At 38.0% G+C, this 17,237-nt stretch overlaps 2 protein-coding genes across 2 annotated transcripts; both read right to left on the bottom strand.

The window, feature by feature from the left end:
- Nucleotides 1–1,127: 1,127 nt before the first annotated feature.
- LOC139142768 (uronyl 2-sulfotransferase-like) lies at nt 1,128–7,400 on the bottom strand. Its single transcript, XM_070712884.1, has 8 exons — nt 7,187–7,400; nt 6,219–6,295; nt 4,707–4,856; nt 3,967–4,046; nt 3,167–3,305; nt 2,319–2,416; nt 1,812–1,969; nt 1,128–1,547 (listed from the first exon to the last, which is right to left on the bottom strand). Exons 1-8 carry the CDS (start codon nt 7,329–7,331, stop codon nt 1,381–1,383), a joined length of 1,014 nt encoding a protein of 337 aa, XP_070568985.1. The 5' UTR covers nt 7,332–7,400; the 3' UTR covers nt 1,128–1,380.
- A 686-nt stretch (nt 7,401–8,086) lies between these two features.
- Nucleotides 8,087–15,864, bottom strand: LOC139142769 (uronyl 2-sulfotransferase-like). Its single transcript, XM_070712885.1, has 8 exons — nt 15,407–15,864; nt 13,542–13,639; nt 12,515–12,664; nt 12,121–12,200; nt 11,789–11,927; nt 10,742–10,839; nt 9,770–9,927; nt 8,087–9,537 (listed from the first exon to the last, which is right to left on the bottom strand). Exons 1-8 carry the CDS (start codon nt 15,546–15,548, stop codon nt 9,362–9,364), a joined length of 1,041 nt encoding a protein of 346 aa, XP_070568986.1. The 5' UTR covers nt 15,549–15,864; the 3' UTR covers nt 8,087–9,361.
- Nucleotides 15,865–17,237: the final 1,373 nt, after the last annotated feature.

Below are 17,237 nucleotides of genomic sequence, written 5' to 3' on the forward strand. Positions count from 1 at the left end.
CATTTGTTAATCCCTGTGGACGTAATTCCGCAAGAAGTTGAGTGGCTCGCTCCATCCATGCAGTGTCACTGAGTCAGCCGATTTCACTCAATTTTATTACACAGACAACGTTCTGTCCAGTACTGTTAGCACATCAATTTGTTCAGTACTAAGATATGCTGTAATGATGTTTTCCACTTTCGGTTCAATTCCCCATCCGATTTGATAAAACTTGAAAGCAAATGTGCTCATCAGATGATCAGATGATTGCTCGGGGACACGACCAAAGGGAACGAGCGGCACGATACCAAAGAAGGTCAAAGGATACAGTATTTCATTTATGAGTTGTTCCCACACCACTGTCGAGACATGTGTTGACGTGTATGTATATCATTCTGTAAATGTGTAAATATACGCATAAACGCATATATATATATATATATATATATATATATATATATATATATATATATATATATATATATTATAATTCATGTAATATATATAATATGGCATTGTAATATATATATATATATATATATATATATATATATATATATATATAATATGTGTGTGTGTATGTGTGTGTGTGTGTGTCCCATGTCCCTTTAGATAAATTGATATCAAAATTGATTAAAACTCAGATGTAGAGATAGCGACATATCCACCTTTGCGTCTCCTTTGCTGTTCTCGTTGGATGATACCCGCCGTCATGAGCTGAAAGTCGTCTCACTGAGACTATACCTATAGCTAACGACAACAGCGCAGAACAGGCAAAGGTGGACGCGTCGCCATCTCTACATCTGATTTTAATAACGTTGGCTTTTATATGTACATATTGACATACATCCTACTCGCTATAAATGACACGGGCTCTATAGATTTATATGTTGTGTCTGTTCCATCATACGGTTCTTATTTCCATCCCATTTTACGTCTGATGGTGTCGGTATGCCAGATGTATCTTATATTCGTCATCCCTCTGCTAACAGTTACATGTTTCCCCGTGCTGCTCGACTGTCTTTGGCGATCTCTCATCTTATGTGCACTATGAGTGGTTTGCTGGACAGAAGTAGTTATGGAAATCTTTGTCGTTCGTTCTCTCAATTCAGAAGACAATTCAGATAACACAAGTTATACTGAAAATATGTGTTGAAGTCCACTATTTGAAAAGTCTTTATTCAATTTTTTTCAAAAGATCTAGTATTAATACCATATGTTGTTAACTGAACTTTGAACTCTCAATTCACTTAATGGTTTTCTATTGTTGGGTGCCTGATTATATGCAGTTACATCGCTCTTTATCTCATATAAAGTTCCTCAACGGAAGTGACGAAAAGTGAACCTTGTCGGTCATGGATGCACCATGAAATGACAGAGAAACATGAAACGCCAGCTGTTCTATGGAGAGATTCCTAACTGACTCTTGATGAGAGAGAAATAATTTCTGGCAAAAGTGTAGAACTCGTACTCATGTCGCATTCGCTCCCGCATGATATTCCTGACTTCTTCGGTTGGCGGTACTTTGTTACGAGATGTCGTCCGTTGGCTTATGTTACTTAGTTGAACTATAGGAGAGAAAGGACAGCACATTATCCTAAAGGTTAGAATGTTGTATCTTAAATTTTCTGTAAATCGATGATCGAAATTCGACTGAAACTTTCTTAATACAATGAGTTTAGTTCATCGATTTCCGCTGATGTAAGTATTTGTACGGGTAGTAGCTTCGATTTCAATTCGATCGTTTCATTCCTCGCTTTCGTGTACCATTTATTGTGCGGTCCCCTCAGCGACGCAATTGACATCACTATGAGTCTTAAGTTTTAACTCACCCGTCCGGTCATGTATCTGTACTGCGCCCTCAAACGTTGCAGGCAGAAGCTTTTCAAGAACTTGAAATGTGTCTCTAAGTTCCTCGATAAAACCAACAAATAAAAATCTTTCCGCAAAGTTCGACATGGCTTTCTCGAGGGCCCAGTATGATGGCGTTCTGTTGATGAATAAAAGTTTTCTCAACACTGGCCACAAGTTACACAATTTGAAATTCACGCATAGGACAGGGCAGCACCGAGCACTGTCAGAATGACCATTGAAGATAAGTTACTCATCTCTGAATTTAGAAATATATTTAACGTGATGTCAACCATTTGATCATAGCAACAAGAATTGCCGACCTTAATGGAGTTAGCCTTTCAGGCACATACTTGCTACTTTAAGACGAGGATGCATTGTAATACTTGTTCACATAAGGCCTAGGGGCCTACAGAAGAACAAAAGTTTTGATTTGTGTGTACTCCAAATTCATATCAAAGGTCTCAATAAAATGTTTCACAACCTACCTGCAACGTTCATCTTGCCCGCAGAAAAATGGGATTATGTAAAAAAGTTTTTGGGCACCGCATTCGTAATTGTTGGATAAGACACATTCATTAATCGTCTGTGAAAATGATGGATTAAATGTATGTTCAGTTAGCCTAAGGAAAGAAAAACCTTTCACGCATATTCAATATCAACAATATTTTATCTGGGTAATTACCAATGGCATCAGCATTTTTTATCATTTCGCAGCTGTACTTTTTTTGTGCACTCCCAGATTGTTTGAATTTATTTCTCAGTAGAAGGCCATTCTTTGTACAGCAAATGTACTCCCGAAGAACGGTGATACAGATGAGAAACCGTCCATGGCTACAAAAAGTATGTACCGTAAAATCAAATCCATCATGGAATGGCGAAGTTAAAGCTTTTTTTACATCTCCGTTGAATGCTCTGTTCGGACAATGCATGACAATGAATGCGTTTATTTCATCAGCAAGAGGTTTTCAATACGTTTTAATCCGGGAACTTTACAGATTCACCATCACTAAAAAGTTGTCCTGAAGTGTCAAAACTTGGCAGAATATTGTACATATGCAAGTGCAAAAGTCCGCAGATTTACTTCATGCGTTTCTGAAAGGAATGGATCGACGGGGACACCCGATCATCTTGGAATATTTCACTAGATAAAATAGTTGCCAACAACCTCGCATTATATCAGATTCACTTTCAATGTTGTTCCGTGCGCTCACCAATAATGCGGGGCAGCTCACTTTACGGTTAGAGTGTTAATTTCTTCCGCATCCACAAAAGGTATTGTATGAAAATATGTCTCCGTAACAGTTTTCTTTAAAACAATAAAGAGTATACTCGCCATATTTAAAGCCTCTGCAGGACCTTTGAAGATTCTCTCCGTGGCTGCATCTCCGAACCTCTTGAAATAATACTGAGATGTAAACCGACTGATGGGATCACGGATAATATTGATGTACACTGGATGAATGGCGCCAAACCTTTACGAATGAGAATTTGGAGACCATACTTAGGGCGGAATGCGCCTCGAGGACCAATATTAAGACTCCACATTTTTTACAATAAACACGATTGGAACTAATTTGGGAGACTTTGATCTTTATATTTTTTCAAATTTCTCAAAAAGTGTTGGGTGCCCTATAGCTGAATGTGCAATTATATTACAAATTACTCATAAAATCAAGTGCATTGCTAAAAGAGAAAAGCAGATGAGCTTACATTTGCAGATTAAACAGATATTACTTCACTTTCCAATTATCCCAAATTAGTTCCAATCGTGTTAATTAGCTGTTGATCTAAAGCCCTTGGAGTAAGAAAAATTTTCACTGTCTTAGATTTTCCAACTTTTCAAATTTAAGTCCTCTTGAATTTCAAATATCGGTAAATGTTAGATAATTTTGGGGTTTTTTTTCACTAGTACTAAACCTTGCACGGTGACCCCTGATTTTTATTCTTGATTTGCTAAGAGAATGGTTGAAATTTCATTAACGAAAGTTTGAGCAAAAGTCGCTTTCGAGACGCGTATTATTTAAAGATGATCTTTGCATGGAGCAGGAGTGAAGCATTTAGGATCAAGCAATGGACATCAATAACTCAATAACATTTATCTCAGATAAAATGAAATCAATATTTATTACTTACTTTTTGAAATCAACATAGTGGAAGTGACGCTCAAATAAAAATGGAGCTTTTAATTCAGATACCGAGTTGACCAGTTCTACCTGAAAGTCAAATGTATAAGAAACGAAATACAAGGATAAGCTTATCACTAACTGAAATATCTAACCACAGTTATGCCCTTCAAAGCCAGTAAGAGAAAAATCTACCTTTAACGTAGAAAGCTATCTGGGCCTGATATTCGGACTCTCAAACTTTTACAATACATTTTGTCTACCGTTTGTTGGAGCTCATTTTGAGTAAATTTTAAAACTTTAAAAACTTTCCAAAATTTTTTACGCAGGGGTTGCGGTCATTTTGAATTCAAATGCCAGTAAATATTGGGTAATTCTCTGGTATCTAATCCTACACGATGACCCTTGCTTTTTTGTTCGTGATTTCGACAGAGAATGGCGTAAGTTTCCTTGGGGAAAGTTTGGTCCCTCAATATTCAGGTGTGAACTATCTTGAAATGTGTATAGGAAGAAGTCACTGTGGTAAAATAACTAGTATTTTTTAATCTCAGAACTAACATGGAACTGAAACAAGAATAAAATGATACATTTATAGATTCACTAAAGATATGGTTTGGTTGGCACAATATTCTGCTCAACTTGCAACCTATGATTTGTCGATGCATTGATTGATTGGTGATATATCATTGCATTGATTGATTGGGATTTATCGATAGATCTTAAGTCGATATTAATCTGATCTCTTCTCACCTGTGCTTCCAGTGTCATATGTGTCTGGTTTCCTATTGCCGAGTCATACAAAGCAAACCCATTTCGCTTGGATAGCTTCTGGATTATTCGTAGCACAGTACGACTGCCGCATTTACCAACTCTGTTATAAATTATCCGACTCTGAGGATGCTGAAATAGTGAGTAGATTCAAGGCAAGTAAATCATGTTATTATGTTTTTGATCAATCTTTGTCGTATGTGACCAAATTAGAGCTTTTAATTGGATCAATGGAAAATACAATGTCTGTCTGTCTGTCTGTCTGTCTGTCTGTCTGTATGTATGTATGTATGTATGTATGTATGTATGTATGTATGTATGTATGTATGTATGTATGTATGTATGTATGCATGTATCTTTGACTGTTCCCAGATTGACGTCTTCGTATACGAGTGTTTTTCGAGGAGCCATACAACTTCGAGCTGACGGCGAGAAGTTGTGCGGCTTCACGAAATAAACGAGTACAGGCTAAAGGCTGACATGCTGCTGATGTGAAGCGTGCTCGTAAGGTTATATCTGAACATGCAGGTTACAAGGTGACAGGCAGCTTGGAGAGCGCCGCGGTGTGCATGTATGAACTGTACCAGTGCAGGAAAAAAGTTCCGGTTGATGATGTAGTAGAACGGGGGTTGTTAGGATTTTTAATCCGCCCTGTTCTGCTTCACACAGTTGGCGATTCAGGCCAGTTCATGTGATAAATAGTAAAATATGCCACTGATCTTGAAAATGTGACGATGATCGAAAATAAAAAAAAACTTTGGAACAACCAGTAAGTGACTTTGATATTTGGTTGTTGGTATCTTAGGTAGATTTCATTTTCTATTTTTAAATTCTAACCACAGATACAACTATCGAGCAGGTGGTGTGTTATAAGTGTCCGGTGTCCCTTGTCGGTTAATCACTGCAAATATCAACATATTTGTCACTCCAGTTGTCATTTGTCTTCAGTGCTGTTATTTTTTGAATCTGTGATTTGTTTTCAGAATCTTAAAGTATGTCAAAAGAACGAATCAATTGAACTTCTATTTTGGGAGAACTTCAAGTTTTTAGCGTTCAAATGAGGAAAAGATCGTTGACTGTATGGTGCAATCAATGTTCAAAATATTTTTTTTAAGGAAAAAAAGTTGGAAAAGACACACCTGTGTGTGAAAAGTATCTACCTGAACTTCATGAACATTCAGATAATTCACAAACTGACATTTTTAAATACTGTCAAATGAGCTTACCGTTAATTTAAAATACCGCCAGTTTCGAGCTCGACAAAACAAAAATACAAGAAATGTTTTTTTAAACTTCGTATTTTAGCGAGTTTGATCCCTTAAATTGTTATTTTCTTCTGTTACAACATTTCTTGTAGTGGCTTTTCTTGAATGCACAGTGCTTGAGTTAAAATCACGGAGCTGGAAAGGAGCTGGCTGTAGTTTAAACTCAAGAATGTGTTGTTATCAGAGTGCATATAGAAACGACTTGTAAACACAGGACTGGTATACTTACAAGTTGTTTTCCATTTGCGAAATTTTGCGCACTATTTCCATGCCTGGTCTGAAAGACGTTGTCCAAGCCATTAGCGTCTGTAAAAGTTCAGTCACACCAAGACTCTAATAACGTGAGGGTTCTTTTATTTGAAATATAAAACCATTCAAAGTCATGCAAACTGATAAGAAAGATACAAAATTCCAAGATAACACCGATGTGATCCAGGAAACAGTATTATCTGATTCGAGATAGAGGTAATCGATCAGTTACATTGGATAGATTCAATCTTTCTTTTCTCAGAAATTCTCTCCTTTTATTTAAACGCATGTAGTAGTATGGGTCAAGATAGGTATGCTGTATTCTTTCTAATGTTTTGTCTTGTGAATTACTCTTTTATAGAACTATCACTACCAAGTGCCTAAATGCATAATGGATTTTCAAAAACAACTGATGTCTCCAGCGTTTCTGGCTTTTTGCCGAGAAGGTAATGATGGAAGTCACTCTTACGTAATACAGTCGAAGTCGGTCTTAGCTGACCTCTGCATAAACAGCTACAGATGTACAAAGTATATATAATCTTCAATTAGCTACTATAGCCCTTCGCCAAAGTGAGCGGGCTTTTAGAAGATGCAATGCTTTTACAACAAAAAAGTATCAATAGGCCTACTTCACATAACTTGCAAGCAAGTGACACAAAATCCAAGCCTAGTTTTTCTGCATTTGGATCACAGCCTGATTCCAAATTCTAGTTTACATGTACGCAAGCAGTCAAAATCTCTACAACCGTGCCTGAAATTTGATCTGTGGTAGAACTGCAGAGAAACATAAACAAGACTCTTGATTGCGTAACCAACGAGAGGTTGTAATTGGTCTGCATTTCAAAAGACTCCATTATCAAACAGTATTGTCCGAGATATACACAAGCATGAATAATCAGTTTTAATAGGCTTCTGTTAATAGTGAAACTAAAATATACGGACACTCACCTAACCGATGTTCATGTCCCTCGTTTCGAAATGGAATGATGGCATCGGACCTGGTTATGATCACCATCGATGCAATGGCAAAAGGAACGGCGAACTTTCCGAAAGACGAGAGGAAATGGTGTTTATGCTGGGCGGTGGGGAACATGTTAATGCCGTACCATCTCTGTCAATGTAGTAGGGTGAGCTGGTCACACCTCTGAAGAAGAATTTAATACACGCACTAACCAGTGATGGCGCTATCTCGACTGCCGAACAATCCCCCAGCCCCATGAGCCGAAGACCCCTTGATAGTGGCGCTATCGTATGTCTGTATGTGTACACATACACACAAATGCATTTCAACGCATTTTGACCCATAGTTATAAATTTTTTCAGTCATATGTGAGTAAGTCTTATTTATTTCAATCAACTGACATGCTAAATGGCGGGGCACTTTCGATGATAAGCATTGTTCCTTTTCCATCGGGCATTCTTTTCGCATTTCAGTTCACTTATGATGGTGTCGGTTAGATCAGATGCATGTGATAAGTAGAACTTCTCAATCAGAAAGAATATTTACGTGCCTCGATGTGAGTGCAAATCATTGCATTGCTTTCATTAGGAACATCCGGGGAGTTAGCGGGCCGTGTGAACGATGTACTGACTGGTTTCCATAGTTACCCCGTCCGGCGCAGCCCTTCGACGTTTTCCGTTTTTCAATGTATAGACGCTTAACGCTAGATGTAAAATATCCATGCTTTTTTTACTTTCGCTAAAATCTGTTCCATGCTGACCGATAATGGTAAACTTATTTGAGAATGCCCAGCACGTCATAGAGGCATGTAATAAAAATATTATTGCCTCGCAGCAGGGCACATGAACCCAAGTGTTATGGCAATATTATACAAAATTGCAAAAGTCTCTTTTCTCATTATTTATTTCAGTAAACAAGCGACCGGAGACAATTAACAAGCACTATTAAAAGTAACTATAAAAAATTAAGAAGGGACACAAAAAAGGAACAAGGAAAGCAACAACAATGGAGGGGAAGCTATAGTAAAAGGGTAACTCCGAATAAGATACGAGCGGATTTTTTGAAGTATGTTACAAAACATGAAAGTTTAAATAGATAAATCAATACGTTGATCCACTTTACAAATGTCATTACAGTTAGTAACATGTGCTTCCTCAAAGTTATTCCTATGGCACAGAAACAAAACGTAACACGGAGTTGTAACTCTCTGCTCAGTATTTTGCTCAGTATCCAGAAGTTCTAAGCATTGACAATTTTACAAATAAAACAGGTATCTGAGAACTTTTGTCTTCCCTCAGTAAACGGTGGTGGAAATCTGTTACATTGGATTTAAAACATAAGAACCTTAAACATTTCTGCTGTAGTCGTTCAGTTTTATCGATGTGTTTTGCCAAGGATACCAGACCCCACTACTATACCCTAGATGGCTTATTGCATAGTTAACATCAAGGGTCTTTAAGTTCAAATATCGGAATTTTTTCTCAGCATTTTACAGCCTTGAGAACAGTGTCTTTTATATCAGTTTATACTCATCTAAGGAGTTATACCAAAACCAATTATACTACATACGAGAGAGAGAGAGAGAGAGAGAGAGAGAGAGAGAGAGAGAGAGAGAGAGAGAGAATTCCCACAATGCCGTAGTTGTAATCAATAAATTTCTCATTTTTGTCCGTAAAACTAGCAATATTACGTCTTCATAGATTTAATTTTAATTTTCAAGTGCTGCGTCATCTATGTGAATTATTAAAGAACACAAAAGTGTCCTGATTGTACGGTACAATAATACACAGTAGAGACTGTCTATGGTACAATTTGGCACTATCAACATACACTAAACATAAAGTACCAATGCCACTGAGAACGCCAGGCAAGTCCTGGTACAAACAGCAGTCTGCCAATCAAAGAGCCTTGTGGAACACCTGTTGTGACACAAGATGCTAATGAGTATGGCTATTGATAACAGCAGGCTGTATTCTGTTATATCTTGTTTTACAGCATGCGTTTGAACTCCGAAGCTGAATTTGGCGTAATCGATCAATTTTCGTCTTCGGGGGTTGTAATGTCTCCAATGGTCTCACATGGATTCCCCTTGATAAAAATGGTGGTAGAGAACTTCATCTTTCAGGTGTAGAGCCTGAGATTGCAGACAGATGTTGCTAATGTCAGCTCTTCTTTGGAGAGATTCCCAATTGACTCTTGATGCGAGAGAAGTATTTTCTGACAAACGCGTAAAACTCATACTCTTCTCGCATTCGTTGTCGCATGATTTTCTTGACTTCTTGTGTTGGCGGTATTTTGTTCCGAGATGTCGTCTGCTGTTTCATGGTATCTATGGCAGCTATGAGATAAATTCAGAACAAGTAATTTATAAAGGTAGGTGGATTTTTACATTGAAATCACATGTAAATAGATAATTCTGACGTAACTTTCGCGTCACGAAAGACCAAGTGACGTGGATTGATGTCATGTAATATTTGCATACATATCAACTCGCTTTTCATTTCAATCCTTTCACTGCTCAAATTCAAGTTCATCGCGTTCCCCTCACCGATACTATTGATGACACTCACCTGTCTGATCATAGATCTGCACTGCGCCCTTGAACATCGCTGGCAGTAGCTCTTGGAGAACTTGAAGCGTGGCTCTAAGTTCTTCGATAAACCCAACGAATAAAAATCTGTCTGCAAAGTTTGCCATGGCTTTCTCAAGCGCCCAGTCTGACGGCTTCCTGTTAATAAATAAAGCCTTTTAAGCACTAACCAAACGTGGAACAATATAAAATTCATAGAATCGGACAAAATCAAGTCCTCTCAGATTGGCATTGAGGATATCTAAGAACGGTTACTTTCCTCGACTATTGAGCTATATCTACCTGTGGAAGTACAAACTGTTGACCTCTATGAATTGAATGTTTCAGACATAGACGTGGAAATTTCAGACTATTAAGGATGCATCATTTCATACCAATACACAAATTACGCTGCTTATTTGTTGAGTTTATTGTTGAGAGGTCGTCATCTTCCAAAATTAGTATACACAAAAAAGGCAAGATATTACCCAAACAGCCATAATATTGTCAAATTTTAACCTCATTCATGGGCGATCCAGTCTGCATTTTGGACTGGCAAGAACCTACTAATTTACCAAAGGAAAAGTGCCTTGTCTGGCAGAAAACAATTAACTATATATATATATATATATATATATATATATATATATATATATATATATATATATATATATATATATATATAAACAGATTACTTCAAGTACAAAGTAATGAAATCTATTACTTATATATATATATATATATATATATATATATATATATATATATATATATATATATATATATATATATAAGATTTATTTGCCATTGATGACAGTGACTTGGTGTCGTAAAATTATTATTTGTGTACACTTAAAAATCGCTCCTTTACTCAATGAGAATAAGATAACATGACAGGAAAACATAAGCTGGAAGAGCACTTTCTTCCAGAAAATTCTAAAACCATCACATGTCAAATCGTTTTACAACCTACCTGCAACGATCATCTTGCCCGCAGAAAAATGGGACTATGTAAAACAGTTTTTGTGAGCTGCACTCTTTGTTGTTGGATAAGACACATTCGTTAATCGTCTGTGAAAACAATAGATTAAGAATATGTAAGTCAAGAAGGTTAAGCCTCCCGCGCATGCTCAATATCAATAGCATTTAATGAAGGTCATTATCAAAGGCACAAGCATGCTCCTTTTCAGTTTATTTTAACACGATTGGAACTAATTTGGGATAATTGGATGGTGAAGTAATGTCTTTAAGATCTGCAAATGTAAGCTCATCTGCTTTTCTTTTTACGTTACACACTTGTTTTTATTCAGTAATTTGTAATATTGAGGCATTCAGCTATAGGGCGCCTACCATTTTTGAGAAATTTGAAAAATATGAAGATCCAATTATCCCAAATTAGTTCCAATCGTGTTTTTTATAGAATGATGGATACACATCACATTTGAATTGATTTATTGATAATTATATATGCATTCTTTGCACTGCTTATATTTTCGATAACTATGACAGAAATGAGAAACTCGCTAAATACAGAATTTATCATGAAATTAAATCTATAGTTAATGATGAAGTGAAATCTGATTGCTTCTGTCTCTATTGGACGTTGTTTGTCTGTTTGGAGAATATATTTAGAGCTACTACAAAAGATGATTAAATTAAAATAAAGATAGCTTCTTAGAATACTTTCCACTTGTAAAAGCCTGGTTCTTCATTTTATGCCTTTTGAAAAAAGAATATTTCAGTAATTTCCGTTGCAAATCGACAGGGATACCTGATTACTTTGAAATATTATATGGAGACGCCGAGAACTTCGCAAATATTTGGAATTCACATTCAACAACATTCTTTCATGTAAACCAACATACGAGACAGCTATCCTTTCGTCTAGAGTGTCACTTTCTTCCGAGTATAGAAAAGCTGTAGAATTGCGAAGACAACAACGTGTTTGAATGTAGATTGTGTGGCAATATGTCTCCAAAGTACACATTTCTTTGAATAAAATCATGAGAATCAAACTCACCATATTTAAATACTCTTCAGGGCCTTTATAAACTTTGTCAATGACTTCATCTCCAAACCTCTTGTAATAATACTGGGATGTAAACCGACTGATGGGATCACGAATAATATTTATGTAAATTGGTTGAATGGCACCAAACCTTTACAAAAAAACGAGAATTCTGGCATCAGACCTAACTCTGCTAAGAGTGATAAATACGTTACAGATCATGATCTATGTATAGCGCATGAGTACAGCAATGGAATGTTATTGATGTAAAGCAGTGTTACGCGAACGGACATACTCGTAAATTTATGTTTACGATTAAAGAAAGTTGTTGTTTCAAGACTTACTTTTCAAAATCGATGTAGTGGAAGTGACGCTCAAATATAAATGGTGCTTCTAATTCTGAAACCATGTTGACCAACTCCACCTGAAATCAAATGTAACTGAAATTATGGTGACCATCGTCAAAGCAAAACATCTACTTTTAATTACATCGGAAGACATAATAAACTTTTACTATGTTTCAATCACACAACTAATATTGAAGAAAATATCGGTAGATCAAAATATACAGTAGAGGGGGAAGACCCCTTACTGTATTGACAGAATCACTGAAGATTTCATAGTGTTTGATTGGTCAAATTTTCTGCTCATCTTGCAAAGCTTTGATTGGTCGATGCATTGATTGATTAGAAATGTAACGACGGATCTTGCGTCATTTTTATCGGATCTCTTTCTCACCTGCCCTTTCAGTGGTATGTGTGTCTCATTGCCAATTCCTGTGTCGTACAATGTAAACCCATTGCGCCGAGATAACTCGTCAAATATTCCGAGAACAACACGACTGCCACATTTACCAACTTTATTGAATATAACTCGGCTCTGAAATGTCTAGACAAATGGTGATAAATCATAGGTTAGCAAATTATGTCATCATTTTATGATTTGAACTGTTAAGCTTTTGCCGGAAAGGTTCTGGGATAGAAATAAGGGGTGGAATATTTGTCAACTTTTGTTTGGAAAACAGCGGTGAAAAAATACACAACTATGTAGCAGACACGTTGCCAGTTGATGACATGTCTGGATTGTGAATATTTCGAAATTCGAACACTTCGCATTTCGGGCTACATAAAAAAACCAGGTGAGTTAACTTGAATTTCGCATTTGAACTTTGACCGGCTTAATCCCTAAGATCGAGCCTTCCCTTCGAAAGACTTCTTGAGATCGTCTTTAACAGAGCTGGCTGTGTTTCTAATCATCAGAACACGAACAAATGGTTTGTAATACATGTGTTGCGCTCGTAGTTAGGGGAATTACGAGTTGAGAGGTACCAGCCTGGATCGTAATGCTTTCAGTAACTGAAGCCGACAAACCAAGATGTAGATTTAACACAACCTTGTACTTTATTGCAAGATGGCGACCGTGTCGTTCACTGTCAACGGTCTGATCTCAAGTCTTCGTCTCTCTCTAGTCTAAGCTCTCTACAAAGTTAAATACATCTCTAAACTTACATAATTACAAAAGTTATCACGTGGTAATTTTCCCGCCAGTCTTTGATTGTTTCTTAAGATTAAATAAGATCACACCATGGAATATCCCATTCTCGATTGTTCTCAATGAAATCTTAACCAATAATTAATTAAACTATCACACTATCTCTTATCTGCTTCTCGTACGATCTGAGTCAATGACCTTCACACGTCTTGGCCACGTGAGGGACGCTTCGAGATAAAATCTCTACAGGGAGGGGCGTTACACATGTACTTACAAGTTGTTTTCCTTGTTGCCCGCTTACAACATTTGTGATATTTGAAAGATAATTCCCATGATTGCTTCGATGAAAGAGTTTGTCCCAGCCATAAGAATCTGTTAAATTTAAAGAATAGATAAACTCTTGATGAAGAGTTTATTTGGAGACTGAGCAAACTGGAGAAAGTCTGAGACAAATTTCAAAGGTGACACTGATATGATCTGGGGATAAAGAGTTAAGTTGGATACAAAAAGTTAAAAAGTTCTTCGGTTTCTTTCGATCATACAATTAATTATACAGGTTACTATAGGTCAAAAGAGGCACAATGTGAGATTTCTGGAGCTTGACATGTTATTTACTGCTTATAGAATGTCTGTCATTTCGGATCTCATGCTCTATACATACAGACAAGGCTTACGGCAAAGTTTCCTCTAACGTGTCAGACTGTGTTTCTGAGAAAGAAATTATCCGAAAGTCGCTCTCATCAGCTTCCATCTCTACATCTTTCTCCCGGCGTAAATACCCCAACCCTTTGCCAAACGGAGTGGGCCTTCCAGAAGATAGTCGTTTTCTAAAACCGGTAGGGATAAACTCGCGAGAAAATGGCACGGATGCTTCGCTACACAAAAGTACTAGATGTCTTTGTTTCAGTGTTGTTTGGTTCAATTGGTTGTACAATATAGCTAAAACTCTCCATGGCAGAGACTGTAATTTGATCCGGGGTAGTACTGCAGTGATAGCATTTAGGAGCCGTCGCAAAACTTCCTAGATCATCGTTTCCTATGAGTAAAAGTTATGCCCACAATCGCCTGTGTTAGGCTAGCTGTGGGTCCATATCTATGGTGTTTTCAGGCGAGATTCCTGCCTTTAACGGGGTGATTTTGATTTTAACAATATTACTACTTTTAACCCTGTGGTGGAGAGGCAGTACGCTGAACACACAGGCGTTACGTGGACCGGGTAGTTCGTAAAAGTGTACTTTATGCTATTTTATGAGTTTATGCTATGATCCGACGTTCTGTGATGTAGCCCATGGAGCTAGAAACGTTTCTAGCTCCGGATCCATGTGTAGCCTTATTGAATGAGGTAACTGACTGTAGGACTCGTGTTTATTTTTCGACTACAACGGGCAGTCTTATTTGCAGACCAGACATGTCCGTTTCACCTGTGTGATAAGGCTACATATCAGGACGTCGGAACGTAGCCATAAACCTCATACTGCTCATAGCATAAACTACTCTTATACAAACTACCCGGTCAACATAACGCCCGTGATTTTTGCCTGTGTTACAGGGAATGTCCATTGTATACCTTACAACACGCGACTTTCATGCTGTCTGCTTTTAATACCGTGCTGACTAGTCCTGCACGAAGTCGGGAGACCCATTACATATACCACAGTCCCTCTATGGGATGGAGGGACTGTGCATATACCATGGATGTAATTTTTTTTTTTTACATCCATGCATATACATAACATATATCACTGTGAATTTGACCTCGCCAAGTTGGTTTCCACGGGTTTGGGGGTAGCTCTTCCTGGCAGGGCTGTGTGTCTGTGTGTTACAACCCACAGGTGCTTAAATCAACCAGTGATCGCGAAGCCCCCTGTAAGAGTACATAATTGTACTTTGTACCTGTGTTACAACCTATAGAACTACCACAGGAAGCCTATAGTCGGTAAAGCCAAGTCTCGCAGATCTTTTTCGGTAGCTCCATGGCTAGAGCAAAGTCCGTTTTATAGAAAGACTGTGGGTAGCCTTGTTTGTCGGGCCACAATAGAGGCTGGAGTCAATAACGCCTTGTTCTGCTTGTTGTTACACAGCGGACACCCTTCGTGAATAGTGACAGTAGGGGAATCTAACTGACATTGACAGACTCACCCAAGCGTTTTTCCTGACCTCTGCCCGATACTGGAATACGAACAACAGCTTCTGAACCAGCAATGAGACCAAACAACGTAACGGCAAAGGGAACGGCGAACAACCCGACTGAAGAAAGGAGGAAATGTTTGTACAGGAACATTTCTAGGTGGTACCGATCATGTAAAGGTCATGCCGTCATATGACAGACAATGCAAGGACAATGTGGTCACACCGAAAAGCACTCTGAGTGTCCCATTGAATGTGGTATACACGTAGACGTTAGAGTACGGTCACATTCTCTACATACACGGACTGTGGTACAGCATGGAGGTACTTTGGTTCCTCCATTGGTCCAGTTGACACTCCAAAGGGGGCCCTTTGGTTATTCCCTATGAAGTATGTAAACTTTGGTGCTCGCACTAACCTTGAGCAATGATGGCGCTCTCTTCAAACCCGGACTTCCACGTGTGCAATATGCGTTACCCTTTGGGCAAGCAATAAGGCCCGGGTACGAGATGGGACGTTAACATTATACATATTCGGGAGGCGTGGGGGGGGGGGGGGGGGGAAGATTGACTCTTTTCAACTCTCTGAATTCTGGCATATTTTTTTTCACTTCCCCTCTCAGAGGAATCTTTTTTTCGAGAGCGCACACGCGTCCTTTGAAATGCCAATATTCGTTGTTCTTTTTGTTAAGATGTTATCTTTGTATAGGATAAAGCCCGAGTACGAGGGCTCTTCTGGTATATAAAGTCCAACCCAACGATAAAATGTCGAGGCCGCAGGCCGAGACATTTTATCGTAGGGTTGGACTTTATATACCAGAAGAGCCCGAGTACGAGGGTTTTATCCGACTTAAAAACTATCGCCCCTAACTGATATATTTTCGTTTTCAATGTGTTTACGTCAACCGTCCCCTTTGTCAATGTACATTTTTAGGCTGCGTTCACAAAAAACGGTTAGGGGGGGGGGGGCTGGAGGAATTCAGGGGGGGATTCGAAAATTTTGGGGGTAGTGGAGGGGGGGACTTGAAAATTTTGCTCTACCTGTAGGGGGGGGGACTTGAAAATTTTTGGGTCCCTTTTGAGTTTTACATTTTCCAATTCCAAGTTTTTGCAGGTAATTCAATGAAAAATGAATATCATTTTTTTATGTCATCAAAATGTTGTAATGTTAGTAATAATTTAACAAAATCTAGAGCCATTTTGTCACATTTCATGACTTTTATCTCGAAAAAATCTAAAAGTGTGATTTGTCGTAAAAAAACAAACTTGAGCCTCGTAACAGGGCAGAAGCTGCAACTGTTAATGATTTCTGCAATATTTCTATGCAATATAACAACTACAGTTTCTTGCTATCTCCCTACAGCATGCTCAAACACACAATATTTAATTTGTCGACAAAGCCTGTATATATAAATATAAATATGTATTTGGTGATAATTTAATTGGAGTCCAGACTGACAGTCAGTTGTCAGTGATACAAATGCATGGTACACATACATAGGCTGTGATAGCAAGCTGAATACCCCATGGACAATTCAACATGCTGTAGGAAGTAGAACAAGAACGCAGTTGTAAAACTGAACAAAAATATTGCCAAAATTATCAAAGTTTATACAGCCTATGGGTAGTGTCACTACCAGATACTACCCTGCTACTGCAGTGTCACTGTCACTGCATACCTGAACAGTGACAGAGACAGCTCTGATATACATGGTAGTTGAAGAAGGGTTTGGGTCAAATGACACTCATGACAGTGAAACTCACTTGTACACAAGATCAGGCCAGAGAGCAACACATGGAAGAAAACATATAAATGTTTGAATTCTGGCATATGAGAATAATCA

The sequence above is a fragment of the Ptychodera flava genome, chromosome 10 (assembly GCF_041260155.1).
Source record: "Ptychodera flava strain L36383 chromosome 10, AS_Pfla_20210202, whole genome shotgun sequence".
Taxonomy (NCBI): Eukaryota; Metazoa; Hemichordata; class Enteropneusta; family Ptychoderidae; genus Ptychodera; species Ptychodera flava.